This window comes from Gymnoscopelus braueri, assembly GCF_963280865.1.
Source record: "Gymnoscopelus braueri genome assembly, chromosome: 15".
Lineage (NCBI taxonomy): Eukaryota > Metazoa > Chordata > Actinopteri > Myctophiformes > Myctophidae > Gymnoscopelus > Gymnoscopelus braueri.
The window spans coordinates 38,337,961-38,360,686 of NC_137620.1; the positions used below are offsets into that span (position 1 = coordinate 38,337,961).

General features: G+C 42.6%; 1 protein-coding gene across 1 annotated transcript; it reads left to right on the forward strand.

Annotated features, from left to right (window-relative positions):
- The first annotated feature begins 1,784 nt into the window (after positions 1 to 1,784).
- Positions 1,785 to 18,871, forward strand: LOC308101191 (phosphatidylcholine:ceramide cholinephosphotransferase 2-like). The gene is made up of 7 exons (XM_080450576.1): positions 1,785 to 1,859; positions 12,694 to 13,754; positions 14,947 to 15,064; positions 15,779 to 15,836; positions 15,988 to 16,083; positions 16,698 to 16,864; positions 18,235 to 18,871. Exons 2-7 carry the CDS (start codon positions 13,183 to 13,185, stop codon positions 18,406 to 18,408), a joined length of 1,185 nt encoding a protein of 394 aa, XP_080306702.1. The 5' UTR covers positions 1,785 to 1,859; positions 12,694 to 13,182; the 3' UTR covers positions 18,409 to 18,871.
- The last annotated feature ends 3,855 nt before the right edge of the window (positions 18,872 to 22,726 follow it).

Below are 22,726 nucleotides of genomic sequence, written 5' to 3' on the forward strand. Positions count from 1 at the left end.
ACGCACAACTATTTTCCAAAGCTTAAAGCTTAAATATGCGTAGCCATGGTTCACATGACGCTTGTATACAAGCGTCATGGTGCCGAGTCCCCCTGGTCTAAAGTTGTGTTCGATTTTGTCACATTGCCATCTCTCTCACATAAACATAAACGTTCAGATTTCAAATATAAAGTGCTTACCACCGAGCCACGGATGTTACAAGGCGATGCGGACCGCGATGAGTACCCGTATCTCCCGTATTGTTCAATAAAAAGCATTTTAATCCCATCGCCGGCCATTTTCTCCAAATTGTCTCCGATACTTTCAACCATGCGACACTAATGGTTGGGAGGTGTATTGCACTCTGATACATTACAAAAGAAAAAAAAAGAAAAAAAGAAAATGGCCGGCGATGGGATTAAAATGCTTTTTATTGAACAATACGGGAGATACGGGTACTCATCGCGGTCCGCATCGCCGTGTAACATCCGTGGCTCGGTGGTAAGCACTTTATATTTGAAATCTGAACGTTTATGTTTATGTGAGAGATGGCAATGTGAAAAAATCGAACACAACTTTAGACCAGGGGGACTCGGCACCATGACTGTCATGGTATGACAAGTCATGTTTCAGGGCTAAAATATGCGTAAATAGACCACGCTATGTGGACGTTGTTCTCAATCTGTGGGTCTGGTCCCCACATGTTTTCTTTTGGGGGGGGGGGGGGGGGGGGGGGTCCCCATATGACAGTAAAGTGACAATTTAAGGACTTTTAAGACCTTTTTTACTCCTGCATCAAAAGTAATCAACAAACTATACTATAAATACTGGTCAAATATTGGCCAAATTGTCAAATAATATAAGACAGGCAAACATTTTGGAAAATAGCCGATCTACAAGCTCACAATGCCTCGTGTTGTGTGGCGTTGTGAGCTTGTAGATCGGCTATTTTCACATTATTTATCTGTAGAAACTAAATGTAATGCCTATAGACCGCCGAAGTCTGACGTCATTTACACATCCTTTGTTTGTCTACCTGGTTCGCAGTTTTCCACCCCCGTTCTGAATCCCATAGACGTATTTAATATCGCGTCAAATAAGAACTGTGTTCCAAAAATAAACAAATGACCCCGGCGTGTTGACTCTTATGGATATGAAGCATCAACTGACGGTGAAAAAACGCTAATGTTACTTCCGCCAAATTAGTTACATTTTCGCCAGAAACAGACTGTATCAAATATAAGTGACTGACTATCATAAACGATACAGAACCCCCTCCCTGACAATAACGCCGACACGCGGTGTTTATTTTTGGACCACAATTCTTATATGAGACGATTCTAAGATGACCCAATGTTATTCTCCATAGAGAAATTACTTCCGCAAACCTGGGGATGAACGAGTCACGTCAGGACTTCGGTGCTCTATTAAACTCCCACAATTCCAGGTGCTTGACAGGGTGGGGGTTCCCCAGTTCAGGATTATTTTGGGGGGTCCCCAGTTGAAATAGGATTATTTTGGGGGGTCCCGTCCCCAGTTGAAATATGATTATTTTGGTGGGTCCCCAGTTGAAATATGGTTATTTTGGGGGGTCCCCAGTTCAAATATGATTATTTTGGGGGGTCGCGGCTTGAAAATGTTGAGAACCACTGGCTCTAGCCTACTTCTTCTACTTCTGAGCAGTCGTCCGTCCGGGAGATGGGACGGTTGCCGGTGGCTACTGCGTGTGTTGACGTTTGCCTTTAGGGAGCGTGAAGGGGTTCCACCGTCACACCGAAACTCACACGCATTATACCTAATGAGACCGAGAGAGAAGGAGGAAGCTGTGTGTGTGTGAGTGAGGTGTGTGTTGGGACGAATACTACCGTCATTTCAAACAGGTAAGAGTTATATTTTACTTTACTTTACTTCATGTGTGTACCGATATACTAACAACTGTTGTGTTTGTAAACGCGTCACACACACCGTCTGACACACAGGTGCGTGTTTCCTGCTGCTTTGACAGTCTTTAGTGCTGTTGTAAAAACCCAAGGAAATATCTGTATTTCACTGTGTTGAAGCATGTTACACACACACACACACACACACACACACACACACACACACACACACACACACACACACACACACACACACACACACACACACACACACACACACACACACACACACACACACAGTGCGGTTGAGTGTTCCCCGTCATCTAGGTGTTGTCAAGTGACACGTGTTATTGCATTTGTGTGTCTGTGTTTATATAAGCAAAAATGTTGTTCATTTTTGACTGTCTTCAAGATCACATCTATATATCTATCTATCTGTTCTGTCTGTCGTCTGTCTGTCTGTCTGTCTGTCTGTCTGTCTGTCTGTCCACATTGTCTGTGTGTCGGTCTACAGTGTCTGTGTCTGTCTCTGTCTGCCTGTCATTCTCTCTGTCTGTCTGTCTGTCTGTCTGTCTGTCATTCTCTCTCTCTCTCAGTCTGTCTCTGCTGTTCTCGTGTTGGTGAATCAGGCAGACTTAAGCCTGGAGGAAATTGGATTCTCGGGGTCTTAATTAAGGTGTTTGGTGGATCCATACTTTCACATGAGGGTCAAGTGAGGGCTGACCGTCAGACTCAGTCAGAACAGGATGTGAGTCACAGCGGAGCAGCCTGTCAAGTGATATCATGCCTAGACTGATGTGCATTGATATAAATAGTGATATCCATAGTGATATGAGTAGTCGACAACAGGCAGGGTGACACTATGTAAACACACTCTCTCCTGATGACAGGGAGGACTGTTTGTATATTCTAAGCTGTAGTGCACACTGTAGCCTACATAGTCTGTATATACTCTTAAAACATATCCTGTTTGCCTACATAAGGACCTGTATATGTTTACATTACTGTCTAAGCTTGGCATTACTTTACACTGCTACCATGTAGAGGTGCGAACTGCTAATGGAACTGCTCAATTTTATAATAATTATAATGTTTTGCACAACACCATTGTATGGCTAAGGATCAAATAGGGCTCAAGTTGTTAATCAGGCAGAATACATTGGATGTTTTCTCAATGTTGATTTGTATGAACATTTTAAGAAAACAACAACACACTCCATTATTTGATTAATCAATAGAACAATTGCTAAGTAAATAATTGGTAGTTGCAGCTCTACTAATGCTCTGGCATCATTGTTGGTCCCACTCCTATTATAGAACACACAACATGTACTGTTCATGTGGATAGGGCTCTCTCATACTACAGTTGTGCATGGTTGGTTGGTTTGGTATTCCTCATATTTTTTAATTGTTTATTTTTCTTTGAATTAGTAACACGTCTCTTGTAAGCTATAGCTTAAAGGAAGTAGTTCACCCCAAAAATGACTTATTTTCTATCAATTGCACACCCCATGAAGCCTTGAATTAATGGATTTTGTTTTGTTTTTGTCGCATTCCTAAGCCAATAATTTGATGACCGGGTGTATTTCCGGTAGGAGACACAAAGAATCTACTTTGTGTGAACCATGTAAAGTTTCCCTATCAGACATGAATTCATGGATTTGCTCCTACCGGCTAATGTATCCGGTAGGAGCAAATCCATGAATTCAAGGCTTCATGGGGTGTGCAATTGATAGAAAATTTAGGGGCGGCCATAGCTGAGTGGTTAGTGAGCCCGCCTAGGGAGCCAGAGGCCCTGGTTGCCCCAGGTACGATTCCAGGCCACGCCAGCATATGTGTCGATGAAATGAAATTTGTCCCTGAGCAAGACTCTTAACCCCTAATTGCTCACAGGCCCTCATTGGAAACAAGCCCGCAAGGACTTTCATGAACGTCCTGTTAAAAGGAATTATCCTAAGTCATTTTGTGGGTGAACTACTCCTTTAAACCCTTTTTATTCATGTGTATGTGTTTTAAAAAACATTTATTTTCAAGGGTTTTGAACTCTTTCAGTGAAATGCTGGTCTATATTTCAGGGATATACAAGACTGCAGAACTGATACAGTAGTACCTGATAGGGAACTGATACAGTACCTGATAGGGAAACTTTACATGGTTCATGGAATGTCACTGGGTGACTTCTGTAGTTAACTTTCTGATCTATTTTTGCATTGTTTTCAGTCCGTACTGTATACTGTACGGACTACATAGTGGGATGGCAGTGGCTCAGGAGCTAGAACTAAGGCCTTAGTTCCCCAGCTCCTCCTGGCTTTTGCCTAATTTATGCTGCATCATAATATGATGGCGTCACAGAGTGGAAATGAGCAGATCTATCTGAGACGCGTTTGTGAGCTTGTAGATCGGCTATATTCTGCATACGACACCATCATACGATAAAGTATTTAAATCCGGCTTAGTGTCCTTGAGCAAGACACTGAACCACAACTTCTCCCTGAATGATGTTCTTAGGTGCAGTCAAACTGCACAGGTATGTGCAAATCTACTCGGCCAATACACCAACTAAACTGGGTGTGTCATCTATTAGTTGTAGTATTAGTATTGTCTACTATTGTACTGTGTAGGCTAGTTGACGTACTTCAACTATTTCTTTTTTTTTACCGTTCTTTAGACAGGCAGGCCTTAGATAGTCATTGTTGACTCCTGACTGACTCCTCATTGTGGAAACATGGTTGCTTTCTCCATCATCCTAGAGAGCTGGTGAATTTCACATTTTACTGGCTTAGTTGATCCCTTTCAGGACTGTATCCCTTTTGGGGTTCTTGTACAGTATGTACAGTATATAGCCACATACATTTGCTGTAATTTTTGAATAAATCTTTTCAGAAAACTTAGGTCAGGATTTAGAAGGCGTTTTTAGAATCGGCCTCAGGTCTAAATGGGTTAAACAAATCAAATGACTCATCAAGTAACAGGACAGAAAGTTGTTGCTTTTATAACAAGACAAAACCAGAGACAGGACTCTGAGTCTGGACTGATTTGGGGATTTGATTTCTCCCTTTTTTTCTCCTTCCTTTTTTATTTAGAGTAGCCATTTATTTTTACCCCTTTTTTCCATCCCAATTTAGTCATTATGCCAATTAATTCCTCCCCACACATTTCTGTGTTGTCACTGATGTTGTATCCTACTGGCTCTCCTCTCTGCCAGTGAGGAGCCCCCACCGGGAGGACGTAGTGCCTCCGTCCTACTCCTCTCGCCCAACACCCCCCGTTGACGGGCGCAGCCCCAGCCCGTAGGGGTCGCTAGTGCAAAGAGCGACAAAGAGCACCCTCCCGCCCGGCTTCCTTCTCCTGAACACGGCCAATTATGTTTGTCTAGAATAGATGGTTCTGCCAAACTGGATGCAGTGTGTTGGATTTGAACCCCTAGAGTCCGCGGTAGTGGGGGGCAGGTACTTTGCCCCTGTACCACCCCTGTACCACCCCTAATCTTTATTATTCACTCGCACTCTCTGTTGCTCTTCCTTTTAGAGTGAGCATAAATTCAGCTGTTGTCAAGTCGAGCAGGGAAGTCCTTCATTAGTTCCTAAATGACATTGGAAAAATAAGTGTAAAATAAGAGTAATAAATATAGTGATTTGATTTTCTTAAAAGTTGATCAGACCTGCCTCCAACTGAATTGGTCAGCACTCGGCACCAAGACTAAATGTCAGACCAAACTTTTTAAATAAGAGTGTAACTGACCTGTAATATGCGTTTTTTTTTAAGAATGTTTATCTATTTCTTCACTGTTGCTACACTTAATATAGTATAATTGTGAACCCATAATAATAATACAACATGCAATTTATGTAGTAAGTAAGTAAGTAAACTCAAAGTCGCTTTTCAGATATAAAATGTAAACTTTGTTAAGGAAAAACGAGTTAAAAGGTTAAAAACTATAGAAATGTAAGGTTGAAAAGGGGTATTAGAATTAGGTAGGGAATGCGAGTCTGAAAAGGTGGGATTTGAGTGTGGTTTTAAACCTGGCTTGGATGTGAGCTGGGAGTGAGTTCCAGAGGGAGGGGGCGGTAACTGAGAAAGCCCTGTCACCCCAAGTTCGTTTTTTTTTCTTGGGGATGTCCAGGAGGTTGGCATCACCAGACCTGCGGGAGGGGGGCGTGGCGTTCAAAGAGGTAGCGGGGAGCCTGGTTGTTGAGGGCCTTGTAGGTGGTGATCAGTATCTTGAAATCTATTCTGTGTTTGACTGGGAGCCAGTGGAGGTTACGGAGAACCGGTGTGATGTGATCCTTATCCGGTTCTGGTGAGCAGGCGGGCGGCAGAGTTTTCGGGGCGGCTGTAGTTTCTTGAGAACCTTGGTGGTGACACCGAATAGGAGGCTATTGCAGTAGTGGAGTCTGGACTGGAGGTGAGGAAGGCATGAATGAATGTCTCAGCAGCAGTGTGTGATAGGCTGGGACGAAAGCGGCAATCTTACGAAGGTGGAAAAAGGCGGTTTTAGGACAGTAGGACCACAATGGAATCAAGTCCCCAGGACTTTTTTGTGTTTTCCTTTTAGCCTAAATGACTGTACCTCGTTGTGTTTACATTTCTGACTGGTAAAGTATTCAATCAATGAAATTAGTGATCTGTGACTGCATGGAAGGAGAGGGGTGGGGTCCAAGATGACACCAAGTTTGCGGACTTGGGTGGAGGCCGGGGGTGACAATGGAGCCATAGTCATATTGTATCGCTATTTAGATATGTGGCATAACTATTGAGGTTATGACATTTTGTCCATATTGTGTAGCTCCAGTGCACCCCCCCTCCAGTGCACTACCTAGACTAAGTTTATTTCCTTCAGCACGAAACCCTACGACCAACTGTACAGGGTCCAACTTGTTACTGTATGTGAGGTGTGTTATGGTGTCATCTGTGTCGGTATGTATTGTGTTACTGTATTAGTTCACTGTAGGTGAGGTGGGTTGTCTCTCCGTACCAATTTTGTGTCAGTATGTGATAAAGTCAATAAGACACATTCCTCGCCGTTTATCAGGATTGTGGAATGAATAGAATCTTTGCACAAATATAGGGAAACATAGGGAAGTATTTCAGGCACGCGCGCACGCAGCGCCTGGGGAGCTGCCCAGTGCCACACAGTTCTGACAGTGGGTTCTGCCCAGTACAAATTCAACCTCAGGCTTTTACTGTTGGCCACTAACAGCTGCCTAGCACACACACACACACACACACACACACACACACACACACACACACACACACACACACACACACACACACACACACACACACACACACACACACACACACACACACACACACACACACACACACACACACACACACACACACACACACACACACTTATTGGTGGCAAATACCTTTGCTTAATACCGCACTTCTGCTATATCACACCTGGGTGAGAGAGACTGTGCGTGTGGTTGTGTGTGTGTGCTTGTTGGTATTATGCCTATGCCTCCCATGTTCACCTGAGTTCTCTCTCACACACACACACACACACACACACACACACACACACACACACACACACACACACACACACACACACACACACACACACACACACACACACACACACACACACACACACACACACACACACACACACACACACACACACAATAAGACCACATGTGTTTGCCAATAAAGGAATATGGCGCTGTAGCTTACTGTGCTTGTGTGTCAGGATTGCACGATGGTTGTATTGTAATGTTGTGGATGTGTTGTAGTGCATGAGATGGTGTGCGTTTGTGGTTGTGTGTTGTAATACGTATTGTGAGTCTGGACTCCCTGTCTCTGTCGGTTTAAAGGCTAAGCTAGATCAAAATGCAAGAATTTGAGGATTCATTTCCAAACGAGAACAAAGTTTATTGTGCAACAGCAAGAAAAACAAACATTTCTCTTCGCTGTCCTCTCCCCATGAACCCTGAGCTCCTCTTCCGTCCAGACTCTCCCAAACCACTCTCAAACTCCTCCTTTTCAGGAATATTTCACCTTTCAAAACCACACCCGCAGAGACAGTTGATTTGGGACCCACCCTTTATCTCCCTAACACACAATCCTAGTACAAGTAAGACGCGCGAACGCGGGAAGCGAACGCCAAAAAAAAATAATAATGAAAAGAAATCATCTAAAAAAAAGTAACCAATAAAAAAATATATAAAAAATAGAAAAAAAATCTGCGTTAAAAGGAGCATCTTAGAAAAATACAAATTCACAAAAAAAAAACTTTGAATGTTTTTGAACAATTCAACAAAGTGTTTGAAGTGCCTGTTTCACCCACTTCCGGGGGGCGGAGCCAAAATCCGAGCCCGAAGTATTTGTTCGTAGACCCCCACTTAGGGGGGGTAGAAAAAGTTTCGGAGCGATTCGGGCACTTTTCATTTAACATGGGGTTTCAATGGGGAGTTTTTAGGAGCCTTCTCCGGGGCGTGGCTTCCGGGGGAAGGGGCGGGCTTAAACGCAACCTTGACAGGTGTGTTCAGTTTTCAAAGACCTTTCATTTGATGTATGGTACGTCTATATTGGACATTTACTTGGCTGCACACAGGGCTGAGGATTAGTGCACACAGAGACACAGACAGAGAGATATGCACACAGAGACACAGAGACACAGAGAGACAGAGACACAACCCAGGCAGAGTTACATAGTAAGCTCCACTTGGTCGGAGGCGCGGCTTCGCCGCGCCTCCTTCCGCGTTCGCAAACACCTTCCTTACCCTCAGGCTACTTGGATCAAAGACAGGCCTTTTCAGGACAATGTGTTACAGTAGAATGGAGCTCGGAGTGAATGGAAGAATGAAATACTATAACCCATTCAATCCGGAAACGCTTCCCGCGCTATGAGCTTGTAGATCTGCTATTTATTGTTTTTAATCGTGAAAAGTTGTGCAAATCTTTGAATACATATTTTTTTAAAGCGAACATTTGTAACTCAATTCTTTGCTTTTGGGGGTCCCTGGAACAAAATATTTTACAAATGTTATACATTCATAGATTTGCACAACATTTCAAGATTTTTCAAAAATGGCAGATCTACAAGCTCATAACGTAGCTTGTATATCTGCTATTTTTGAATAGCCAAAGAAATCCTAAAATGACAGAGATGCATTCCCGGATTGAATGTGTTAATACATGTTGGTAGTTTCATATTTGGCTATTACAGTTCTCTCAGGTTAGACAGACTACTGTAGTGTTCTTCTCTCAGGTTTCATTTGGAATGCAGGCAGCATGATGATGACACCAATTCTCAGATCTCTGCACTGGCTGCCTTCCAGTGAGTCATAGAACTGATTTTAAAACGTTGACGATTGTCATTGATAAATCACTCAACCGTTTAGGACCAAAAAACACATCTCTGATTTGCTCTCTGTGCATTATCAAGAAGTCTCAGGTGCTGCTCCGGGGTGGTGGGATGGGTCTGCAAACTGTTCCCTGAGTAAAAACAAAACATGGGCGCACCTACACCTAGGCTCCAGCCTGACAGCGCATCGCGGGTTCGAGTCCCGTTCCAGACGATCTTTGCTGCATGTTGTCTCTCCCCATCTCTCTTCCCGTTTCCTGTCTGTCTCTACTGCATAATCTATAAATAACAGCCCCCAAAAATATCTTATCTTTTCTTATAAAAAATAAATAATACATGGCGAGGTAGCATTTAGTTATTATGCAACACATAGTTGGAACAAACGCTTATTAATAATAATTAAGAGAGAGATATATCCACAAGTTTCCTAGGGCATTATGGGCATCACTTCCTGTCGATTTGATCAGGTATGGGTGCATCCACACATGTACGTCAAGTTGTCGTACGGAAGTCGGAAGTCCCATCCACTCCCATGTTAAGTTAAAAACCGGAACGGTACTTCCGGTTTTTAACTTAACATGGGAGTGGATGGGACTTCCGACTTCCGTACGACAACTTGACGTACATCATTATCTCAAATAATTGCGATTAGACGATTACGTAACAATCGTGACAGCCCTACTTGTAGATTGGCTATTTTAGAAAAGCCAGTTTGTTTCTGTGAAAGCACTTAGAATTTCTCTGCTCTGATACAAATGTGCATTTCCTTGGAGTGGATGCAGAGGCAGCCAGCTTGTGTCGTTGCATTCCTTCCCGAGTCGCTATAGCTCACATGACCAAGTTAACCAATCACATGTTGGAGTTTATCACTTAATTGCTCCTGTCAATGAGACCTTAAGTGTGTGTGTGTGTGTGTGTGTGTGTGTGTGTGTGTGTGTGTGTGTGTGTGTGTGTGTGTGTGTGTGTGTGTGTGTGTGTGTGTGTGTGTGTGTGTGTGTGTGTGTGTGTGTGTGTGTGTGTGTGTGTGTGTGTGTGTGTGTGTGTGTGTGTGTGTGTGTGTGTGTGTGTGTGTGTGTGTGAGATCTGTACCTTTTTATAACAGGGAGGAATGAGGTTAGGAGGAGCAGACATTGAATGGTTGTAAGTGGTTGCAATAAAGTGGCACGCACACAACCACCCATTTCGGATGGTGTCAATGCACTGAATGGGACATTATTACGTTTAATCAGACGATTTGTCTAAGTAGGCGAGATACTGACCTACCCACGTTTAATCAGACTATTGATTGGTCTAAGAAGTAGACGAGATACTGTGGTAGGTGTGGGGGCCCTTCTAGCGGCCCGAACCTCTAGTCTCAAATAATTGCAATCTGGGGATTATGTAGTAATTGTGACAGGCCTACTGTCCACCCTAGAGCCTGGTTCTGCCTGAGGTTTCTTCCAGTTTAAGGGAAGGTTTCCTCGCCAGCGTTGCAAAAATAATAAAGTTGAATTGAAAACATTTACAAAATGTTTCCCTGGTTAACAAAGCTTTTAGGTTGGGTTGGGCAGTTTTCATGAACATGTGCTATAGCTAAACTGTTGCTGTCCTCGCAAGCATAGGTGTGTGTGTGTGTGTGTGTGTGTGTGTGTGTGTGTGTGTGTGTGTGTGTGTGTGTGTGTGTGTGTGTGTGTGTGTGTGTGTGTGTGTGTGTGTGTGTGTGTGTGTGTGTGTGTGTGTGTGTGTGTGTGTGTGTGTGTGTGTGTGTGTGTACCTGATGCCATGATGAGTCAAACTGAACAAAGAATGTGGCAAACAGAGCTGAAGGTTTTGGAAATAATGTCTGCTAAAATAAAGTGATGTAAACAAGTTTCAGAATGAAGAGCTTGTTATATTAACACATCACTATCATTCCATCAACTTTACAACATGACTGATCTCTTTGTCTCTTTCTCCCTCTACGTGCCGTGCGTGGTCATTCTGGCTAATTTTGTATGACTAGAAGGTTGTGTGCGTGTGTGTGTGTGTGCGCGCGCACTCATGTGTGCAAGTGCTTGTGCTAGTGCATGTGAGACAGAGAGAGAGACAGAGAGACTGTGCACTTTGCAAATGTTTACATCATGTTTACATATTTACATGAGAGAGGGGGAGGGAGAGGGAGAGAGAGAGAGAGAGAGATGAGGGTTAAAAGTTGGAAGATGGCGTGTATGTACAGTATGTCTGTGTATGTATCGTTTGTGTATTTCTTTTACCAACAATGTGGGGACTGAAAATCCAATGGATAGGTTAGGCAAAACCTGTCAAAATGTCATAGCCAAGAAGCTAAAGTTACAATTGGTAAAACACATTCTGGAATGGTTGGGGTCAGAGTTTTGATTAGGCATGTAGGGGTTAGGTTTAAAGGTTTAGTGATTTAAAATGACAAATGAAGGGGCAAAATGTTTTAACAAAATACATGCTGTTTACATCCCTACGTGGATTACCACAAGGAAGTACAAACCTGTGTGTGTGTGTGTGTGTGTGTGTGTCTCAGGTTACTATGAGTCAAACTTTCTTTCTTCCTCCTCGCTTCGCTGTATCCTGTTCTGTGCTGTTTACACAAAGTGTGTGTGTCTGTGTATGCGCGTACGTATGCGTGCGTGTGCGTGCATGCAGAACAGGTTGGTGTAACTCTGCTGAACCTGACGTCTCCTCCTGTGTAAAAGAATCTTATCTGATCTAGATGATGACATTAGGATCTCACACAATATAATAGAAACAGGGTTTTGTCTGCAGGGGGAAACGGGCCGTCCTCATTCTGTGTTCACAGAAGAAGACACACAGTCATGAATAATCAATCAATCAATACACTTTCTGTTACCATTGATCTCTATATTCTGTGTCAGTCAGCCTCACTCCACTGTTTTATGAGCCGATGGCAGGTGAACTGACTTTGTGGGAGTTCAGGGATTCCCACAGTCCAGGGATTCAAACCAGGTCACCAGGCTGCTTGTCTGTCAGTGTCTTTACACCGTAAAGTCCTGTGTTAAATGGGGCGTAAGTGATATGTCATTGTGTAAAGAAAAAGGGGGGGAAAGGTTTTTGTTAAACAGTTATATATTGAGTATTTGTTCTGTAACAGGTCTCCCTTCTCTGCAGCTCTTTAGTAAACACAAAATATATTGTTACGTCAGGATAACAATTTCATCCAGTCACGTGAGAGAACCCCACAAAGATGATTTATCAGCTTCAATTAGTGTTCCAATTTTATTTTGTTATACTTTGACTTTTCTTTGTTTCATCAGTTCCAATTTCACTTGTTTATTGTCGCCTGTAAGAGTTCTCTCTCCTGACCTGAAAATGTATTTAACACTTATTTTAACAACATGTTACACCCCTTTCAATGTGACCAAGAGTACAAATGGAACGGGGTCCATTTGGATCTATTTGCATACTCTCAGAGTTACGTTAACATGCTGTGTGCATCAAAACACTAATATATATTTAATTTGAGCACAGATTGATAAATAATTTCTTTGTTTCTCTTGTTTTCAGCTTTTTTCCCCCCAGACCTGCTAGATCAAACTCCACCACCTCCTGCCAGGCCTGATATTGGACTATCAGTAGGTAACTCATCCAGGTCAGGATCAATGGACCAGTGATCGCCGCCTGACCAGAACATTGCGATCGAACGCTAAAACCTGGAATATTGGATTAATCTTGAACTAAGGCCAGAGCGATCAATTACTTATACAGGACAAGTGTTTGTAACCAGATAGCCTCACATATTGATCGCTGATACCGGAGCATTGGTTACAGCTGGATCCAATCGGATCCAATCGATACCCGACTGAAACACGGTACACTGTTCCTCTGATTGGCCGGACTCGTATCTTACTGAGGCTGTGATTTGTTTAATAGTCAACGCTTCGTAACATTTAACAGGCAACTTAATAATTGGTTAAGCAATTATCAACAATTATCTTCCTAACTGGTTGAACAATTAGTGAGTCTTCCGGACTTTTTGACCAATCGCCTTCCTCCATGGCCGCGTCACAACTGATCCGCGACAACGACGACGAGGACGACGTCCCCACCCACCTGGAAATCACCGTGACGACAGCCGAGCCCCCTTCGCCTCGGCAGGTCGCCAACGGCACCCCGGCACGCCCTTCCTCCTCCTCCACCTCCTCCCCCGCCACCCCCACCGCCGCTACATCTCCGGGCGGCGATGGCGACAAGGACGGCAGCGGGAAGAAGGGTAGCCGCGGCGACCGCCTCAAGCAGAACCGCCTGATTCGCTCGCTGCACCACCAGCTCAGCCGCCACCGCGACTACGTCAAGATCATCGTGCCCGAGGGCCGCGGCGACCGCCTGCCCAACGAGTGGTGGAAGACGGGCGTGGCCTTCCTGTACGCGCTGTTCAACCTGTTCTTCACCACGGTCATCATCACCGTGGTGCACGAGAGGGTGCCCGACAAGTCGGTCAGCCCGCCGCTCCCCGACAAGTTCTTTGACTACGTGGACAGGGTCCCCTGGGCCTTCACCGTCACAGAGGTCAACGGGCTGATCCTGGTGGGGCTGTGGACCATCCAGTGGCTGTTCCTCAAACACAAGTAAGATCATGGGATTGATGTCATTCAGTGGTGTAAAGTAACTAACTGCATTTACTCAAGTACTGTACTCAACCCATTTAGGCGGGGCGGGAACCCCTATTTGTAACTATACCTTTCAAGACGGGTACCCCTTTTGGGGTTCCTGTTGCTATGTACAGCAGTGTTTATCAACCTTTTTTGTGCCAAGGCACACCTGGCATAGCCAAAAGATCCCAGGGCACACCTAGATATACGGTATATATATATATATATATATAATTATATATATATATATACGGTATACACACACTAGGGGTGTGCCGTTACACTAATTTCATGAAACGATACGCACTTTTTTATTATGTAAATATATGGGGGAGAAAAAAAGCAAATGCAAACAAATATTTCTGTTTTTGCATTATTCAGACATGCAAACTTGTAGCTTTTCAGCTTCCACTAGCCGTTTTGAATCCAAATAGGGCAATAGTGTGACACCTGACCCGAAAAAAAACAGCATGTTGTCACCCTTTTCACCTCGGGGCTGTTTGCATGCCTGATTATTATTATTGTAAAAAAAAAAAAAAATTGTAATGATATTTTTTTCAAACCTTCTTAAAACGGCGCAGCACACCTCAGCAGTAGCCCCGGCCCAAAATTGGGACGTTTGCCAGGGTTGATAAACACTGATGTACAGTATATAGTAAAATACAAGTTTTTCAGAAAACTTTGGTCAGGATTTAGGAAGCTGTGTGTGTATACATTTAATGCATAAGAAATGGGACATTCTGCATAATGAGTGCATTCTACTTTGATACTTTAAGTACATTTTGCTACCAATACTTTTGTACTGTTACTTATGTAATTTTTTTTCATTCCGTACTTTGACTTGTAACAGAGTATTTCTACATAGCAGTATTGATACTTTTACTTAAGTAAAAAATGTGAGTACTTTTTCCACCTCTGATGTTATTATAGTAGGATGAGGAGTAGCTCAGTATTAGAAGTGATAGTTGTAACAGTAGTGGTATGTCTGCAATAATGCTGCAACTATTCATTATTTTCTAAGTGTTTTTTTAATATTAAAAATAATTTATAAAGGCCTATCAACAAATCCACGTGAAAAATTCATACAGATTTTTTTTTTATCAACGAAACGGATTAGTCTGATTAACAAGCCCTTTTTTGTCTGTCTGTCTGTCTGTCTGTCTCTCAGGTCTATAGTAGGTCGTAGATGCTTCTTCCTGATTGGTTCTCTGTACATGTATCGTATTGTGACCATGTACGTCACAACTCTGCCTGTGCCTGGAAAACACATGGTCTGCGCTCCCAAGGTACACACACACGCACACGCGCACGCATGCGCACACACACACACACACACACACACACACACACACACACACACACACACACACACACACACACACACACACACACACACACACACACACACACACACACACACACACACACACACACACACACACACACATACACACACACTTTTAGGTTGTTTAATCAATACACAAAGCTGCAGAACAAGACCAGTCTTGTGTAAATAATATCAATGAAGATCTGTGTTCTCTGGTGTCTTTCTCACACCTGATATATACTTTGTTGCACGCAGGTGTCTCTCACCGAAAACAGCCAATCTACAAGCTCGCAGTATGTCATGCTGCAACACCTTGTGAGCTTGTAGATCAGCTTTTTTTGGTGGGAGACATGATGCCGAACCAAGTATAACGTGATGTAATATCCCCATATTTAAGCTACTTTGTTTTTTTTTCATAAATTAATGCCCTATTTCATATCATATGACGGTGTCACTCAAAAGTACTGAAAATAGCTCTTATACAAGCTCCGCTTTGTGGATGATGTGACACGTTGTGAGCTTGCAGATCGTCTTTTTTGTCGTTTCTATTTTTGATTTCTGCCAATAACAACGTGCCAAAAATAGGGGCAACAGGTTAGTGATGAAGTCAGTGGGTTATTATAAAAATGTAACCAATTTCTCTTTGTCTGTCTTTGTCTCTGTGTGTGTGTAGTTGTACAATGATTCTACAGGCAAGATCTGGAGGATATTGAAGCTGATCTCAGGAGGAGGTGAGGTCAACATTACCATAAATGCCCAAAATTATCCAAATATGTACAGTTTGACTTTGTGCATCCATGAACTGCTATGTACCCTCAACAAACAACACAATCTAACCCACCTCTGTCTGTCTGTCTGTCTGTCTGTCTGTCTGTGTCTCAGGTTTGTCTCTGACAGGGACTCATCTGATGTGTGGGGATTTTCTCTACAGTGGACACACTGTCATGTTGACCCTCTCATACCTATTCATCAAAGAGTGTGAGTACACACACACACACACACACACACACACACACAACCACACAACCACACACAACCACACACACACAACCGCTGGACTGATCAGCACCAAATCTCTTGTGCACGCAGTAGGCCACAGAGGTACCTCCACATTTTCACATAATGTGTTATAATTTGGAAATACGTTAATTTTTATTGTATAAATGACATCAAAGGGGTTAGGATCAGGCTCAACCCTTTACCTACGTCATAATTTAGATGACTGACGCCACAGGCTGGTTACATGAAGTCTGTGATCCACAATGGATCAATGCCGTGTGCGTGCGTGCGTGCGTGCGTGCGTGCGTGCGTGCGTGCGTGCGTGCGTGCGTGCGTGCGTGCGTGCGTGCGTGCGTGCGTGCGTGTAGGGCATGCATTCATTTATGAAATAAAGTTGAAATATGGAGATACAAGTTTTCTGCCCGTTTGCAACAATATACTAGACAGATTATCCAAATTCCAAATTTTCTGTCAAATCAATTAATAAATGTTTAGTATGGGACTATTGTACCAGTGTAGAACTGATCTGGTCTAGTGTACAGTAGGACTGTTATGAATATAGTTTTTATGAATTATTGTGTTTTATCCTGCAGACTCCCCACCATGGATGCGTTGGTACCACTGGCTGTGTTGGTTGCTAAGCGCCACGGGAGTCGTCTGTATCCTGATTGGTCACGAGCACTACAGCATCGACGTCATCATTGGCTACTTTGTCACCACCAGGATATTCTGGTGGTACCACACGATGGCAAACTCGCATGTGGGTACACGCACGCACACACGCAAATAGCAGATATAAAAGCTTGCAACGCGTCGCATCACGGCACGCTGTGAGCTAGATCTGCTCTGTTGCTATTTCTAAATAAAACAATTTATAATTGGAAAAACGTTGACAAATGTTGACACATTTTGAACATTTTCTCAAAGTAGGGACGCAAGGGTTAAAACATGCATTTCTAAATTGTGATATCAAACATAAATATCAAACATATCAGACCACATTTCGCAAAAGGAAATGCATGTATTTAAATAAATCATATCCCCAAGCAGAGGCATGGATTTACCCTCCTACACCCCCCCCCCCACACACACACACACACACACACACACACACACACACACACACACACACACACACACACACACACACACACACACACACACACACACACACACACACACACACACACACACACACACACACACACACACACACACACTCTATCTCTATTATATGTCTGTCACACAATCTTTTTCTCTGTCAAACTGTCTTACATACAGTAGTATTATCAGATGTACGTATGCTGCTCTCTAGTGGATGAAACATGTCATTGAACATAAACCATCAGACTGTGTTGTGTGTGTTTATCATTGTGTGTGATGATATTAAACTCTTTTGTTCTCTGATGAATACAAACTAATACCACGCATAAATACAATTTAAATGACAGAATAAAATAATAAACAGGCATAAACAATAGAGGGTAAACCGGCCGAAACAAATGGCTGTGGTATGGAAGCTATTTTACACCCAAAACGTATTGTTATGATGAAGATGATTATGATTGTAGTTGTTGTTTTAGTCATATACATATCGTTGCTGTCGGCCAGAAACCTCAATATTTCAACTTTTTAAATTACAGGTAATGCCCTGTACTTCATCATACAAGAGTGTCGCACAAAAGTGGTGAAAATAGCAGATCTACAAGCTCATATCACGTTGCATCGGCTATTTTCACTATTTTATTAAAAAAAAGTTAAGTGTGTCTTTGGGTTTTATAAAAATGTAACCAATGAAAAGTATTAACAAGAGTTTGTGACTAAATATTAACTACATTGGATCCATTGGAATTCTTTTTTTCTTTATGGTTTTGGACATTTTAAGGTTTCCACCCGACAGCGACAATATATTATCTGTACAGTACATTTACTACAGCGTAGATATGCAGGAGGCTAACCATCCTCCTGCATATCTGCATATTTGCATACAGAGGGTCTGTTTGTTTGTCTGTCTGTTTGTGTCCGAAGCAAATCTCACAAACTGCTTTTCACATCATGTTTTATACTTTATGAAACGCATAACCTTTTATCTTGTCGTATCTAATTCCCCTTTTTTCTCGTTTTGTTCAGGCACTGCGACAGGCACCTAACAACTACCTGTCGAGGACCTGGTGGAACCCTGTGTTCAACTTCCTGGAGAGGAACGTCCAGACGAGCGTTCCCGTGGTGTTCTCCTGGCCCGTGTCACTGCCTCACTGCTGTACGCAGAAATACAGCATGGTGGAGGGAGGCAGAGACGAATGACGGCACGTTAAGAAGGGAGGAAGGAGCGTGGCCAAATTATGCTCCGTCGCATGAGGGGGGGGGATGTCGCTAGCCGAAGATCGTAGAATCCGCAGATCTACAAACTCAGAAGGCGTTGCTGTCCACAACGTGTTGTGAGCTTGCGGACCTGCTGTTTGCGATGCTGTTGCACAATAAACGCTGTTGCACAATAAATAACGCTGTAGCAGCTGGATGATCGGAGATCTCCGCCCAACCCTTTAGTGACATCCAAATTCATTGGGTGGAAGCAATTAAGAGGTTTAAAAAATCACTTATTTGCTGAACCATTGGGAAGACCAAATGGCGGTCCTTCATACTGGGAAAGTTATATGATGGTTTTCAAAGCAGTGGGCATAGGTTTCAAGATTCAATTTATTTGCCCTTTTACACGAGTGCATTGGAATTCTTGAGCATAGCTCCCTGACTCTTAAAAACTTAAAAAGGTAAAAAAAAAGAGGCAAGACAGAAAATACATCCTAGTAAAATATCTAAATAATAATGCTGTACATAATTCATCTATTTAAAATTCAATTCAGTTTCAGTTTGTCTCTGTTGTTCTAGAGACCCTACATTGAGTTTAGATGTCCCCTGTTGTTTCGGTAGGCGGAGATCTCCAATCCTCTGGATACGTAATATAAGCGAGCGCGGGAGGGATTGGAGAGAGAGAAGGAGAGGGCGACCGAAACAGTGCCTGTCCTCGATCCAGCCACTAACCTAGCTACCTCCTGTAAAAAAAACTCCTGTACACTGTAAGCTAGGAGAGTGGAGAGAGGGAGGAGAACAAAGACATTATTTGGGTACTTTTTGCTCACAAAGCATGGCAGCATTGTACGACAGAGCATAAATTAGGCATTTGAGACGGAGGTCTGGGACTGACGACTGATAGATGTATGAAGGGAGAGAGAGAGAGAGAGAAAGAAGGGAGGAGAGAAGAGAGGTGGTGTCATTTCCTCTGTGAGGGATGTGAGGGAGGGATGAGTATGAATGAACGGGATGAAAAGTTGTGGACGGAAGAGAAAGGACGAGAATAGTCAACTGTTAAAGTGGCCATATGTCAGCCAATTAAGAGTGCCTTACTTCTGCTTTTGACCAATAGGAAACCAAGGAATGCCTTATTCCGCAATGCCTTATTTACTCTGTTCCCCCCAAACCCACCTCCGTATGACACACACCCTTATGTCTGTGTTTGTGTTATCAGCCAATAGAAATCTTCCTCAACTTCGTGTGTGTGTGTGTGTGTGTGTGTGTGTGTGTGTGTGTGTGTGTGTGTGTGTGTGTGTGTGTGTGTGTGTGTGTGTGTGTGTGTGTGTGTGTGTGTGTGTGTGTGTGTGTTTTACACTAAGGGACAAGCGTGCTCACATCCCTGTTCACATCTAACCGTTTACAAACACTGTCCTGCAAAGGCAAAACACTCTGCCTGTCTTTTCAGAGACAAAAAACACTGCCTGCCCGTCCTACTGAGACAACAACGCTAACTGTGTGTCCTGCAGAGACAAACAACACTGTCCTGTCCTGCAGGGACAAACAACGCTAATCCAATTATTAGGACCAATTCACTGTTCTGCTGTTAAATTGTATATAGTTGACATGTCCAGTTATCTGTGTTGAAAACATGCAAGGTTCTGTCTTCATATGTCTGACATCCTGGGTCTCATGTGAGAATTAATGTTGGCCTGGACTTTGTTTTGTTTTGTTTGTTTTGCTTCTTTCCATGACAACATATTTGACATCCACCTTTAAATGTACCAGAGGTGGATCGTTCTGTAGAAGCTGCATTGGTAATATTTACCTGTGGTTGAACCACAATGACTTCCTGTCGTTAAGTTACTGACAACCCATCCATTGTTTATATGTTGTTGATGTTAAAATGTCATATTGGACTTGAATAACAAACTTGCCATAATCTCATGTTGTTTTTTATAATAAAAAAAATACTTATTTTGGATTAAGAACAACTGCGTATGTATGATTTACGAAGAACATCAGTAATATCTGACCTTCTTTTTCAGGTCAGGTTAGAATCTGTTGATGTTAAATTGTGTCACTTGTGTAACTTGCTCTAAGTAGGGACCTTAAAAATGACATGGTTTTAATCTAATCAATTATAGGCTGTTCGATGTTATAATGTACCTGTTCTATGCCTATAAACAACAGAGCCTGGACAATGAGCTCATAAATACAAGTCAAACTTTTTCAAAAATAGATCTACAAGCTCACAACGCGTCGCAATCCAACCAAAGTCCTATCTCCAAACAGAAAAGAGGACTTGATTGGCTAATGCACAGTGTGTTTTGTAATCATAATCTATATCTACAAAAGTAAAACATTTTAGTGGAGTAAAACGTACAATATTTGCCTCTGAAATGTAATGATAATAGCAGTGTTTCTCAAACTTTTTAATGTCAAGGACCCCCAAATTGATATGTATTTGGCCGTGGACCACCGTCCTGAAAATGTTTTTTGCCGGGGACCCCCAGAAGAGAAGATTTGTAAAATATCGAAATTTTCCGGTGCGGCACGAAGTGACTTGCTATATGAGCGTGTACGTCTGCTATTTTTGAATAGACAAAGTATAAAATATGGTTAAAGTGGTTTAGATGATAGTGTGCATATAATGGCTATATTATTAACACATTTTGCTGGGGACCCCCTGGTACCCCCCCCAGATCCCCACTTTTAGAACCAATGCCCTAGAGTAGACTAGCAGCAGCTTCAGGCAGCCTCTTTAAATCCTCAGGTTTTCCCTCCCCCCACACCTGCAGGAGAGCAAACAGGTGTTGATACAAACCCCTTTTATGTTTGTCATTGAAACGGTGAAATAAACAACGTATAATGTAAACTTACACAACATGGAAGTACAGTAGAGTTGTCAGTGGTGTCAGGGAGTTAAAACTACTAAACAAACATCTTTGACAGCTGAAAGAGAAGTTAATTATCTTCACAAGGAACTGCTGGTCGTTTTCTTTCCTAATGGGTGGATTATTCAGGTGAGCTAAATACAGTTAGCAATAGCATTGCCATGCAATAGAGCTGATTTGTGTCATTCCACTTTTCGTTATTTTACTTTGAGAAATGATGGTAAATCTAAAACTAGTCGGGATACAATATTTAGCTTTATGTTATGTGAATTCAATTGAATATGTTGTGCAACATGCAGGGCTAAAGCACTTGTCTTCTGTCGTCCAATGAGAGACTGTAGTGTGTGTGTGTGTGTGTGTGTGTGTGTGCGCGCGCGCACGCGCGTGTGTGTGTGTAAAAGGCCAGATATGTGTATAGGCTATTATTTTGAAATTAACAGGCCAGTAAGGTGCTCTGGTCCTATATAGGCCATACTTCAACATATTGATGTATTTGCCCGTGGGCCTTATTCCACTTATTTTTTTCTTTTTCAAGATTTTTCTTTTTCCAAAAATAGCCACTCTACAAGCTTTTGTAATTTGTGAATATACATTTCCATTTTTTTCAAAAATAGCCGATCAACAAGCTCACAACGTGTCACATTACAACGTGCTGTCTATTTTAGAATATCTGAAGTATATAATATTAAAGTGGTTCAAAACTGGAACCTGTCAAGGTTTCCCCTGAAAACCACCTGAGAACCACTGAAAGTAGAGGATCTCATCAGCTGACTGATACTCTGCTGCCATCTAGTGGAAACTGAAGTACAGTAGCTCAACAGATCAATTTCTCATTATCTCAGAATCAGAATCAGAATCAGTTTTATTGTCACATCACAGGTTTACAAGGTAAAAAAGTGGGTGAAATTCTTTTTTGTACATCGTTCCCATCGCAACGTTAGTTTCCATAGAAAGAAGAGGGGGGGGGGAAGAAGAGGGTGGGGGGCAAGTGGGAAGGAGATCAAAACAAGAGAGCAACAGAAGGCCAGACAAGTTATCTACATATTTACAAATTACCTGAGATAATAAAAAACTAAAAAAACTAAACTAAGGTGCCTGAGCATAGCAGCAATGTATTGTATACTGTGCATGTTATACTTATACTGTGCATGATAGACAATGGACGTTAAGGTGCTTAGAGGAAAAGGAGCACAATAAAAAAAAAGACAAAAAAAAAGTCAGTGCGTTATACAAGGGATTAGGGTGCAAAAGGTCAGTGCGTGTCCACCTAGAGTGGACTGACCCTAGTATAATCCGCAAGTAGCTCCATGAGGGAGTGCAACAAAAAGTCATTTGTACCTGGTGTAGTCCACAGGTGTGTCCGAGGGGGGGCTAAAGTCCAAGTCATTGTCCCTGGTATAATCCACAGGTGTGTTCAGGAAGAGCCAGAAAAGTCTGCG

Bases quoted from the DNA above. Each gene is read 5' to 3' on its own strand.
- LOC308101191 (XM_080450576.1), top strand. From the start codon at position 13,183: ATGGCCGCGTCACAACTGATCCGCGACAACGACGACGAGGACGACGTC. The intron at 16,084-16,697 runs GTGAGTACACAC...TTTATCCTGCAG, and splicing joins ATACCTATTCATCAAAGAGT to ACTCCCCACCATGGATGCGT. The intron at 16,865-18,234 runs GTGGGTACACGC...CGTTTTGTTCAG, and splicing joins ACACGATGGCAAACTCGCAT to GCACTGCGACAGGCACCTAA.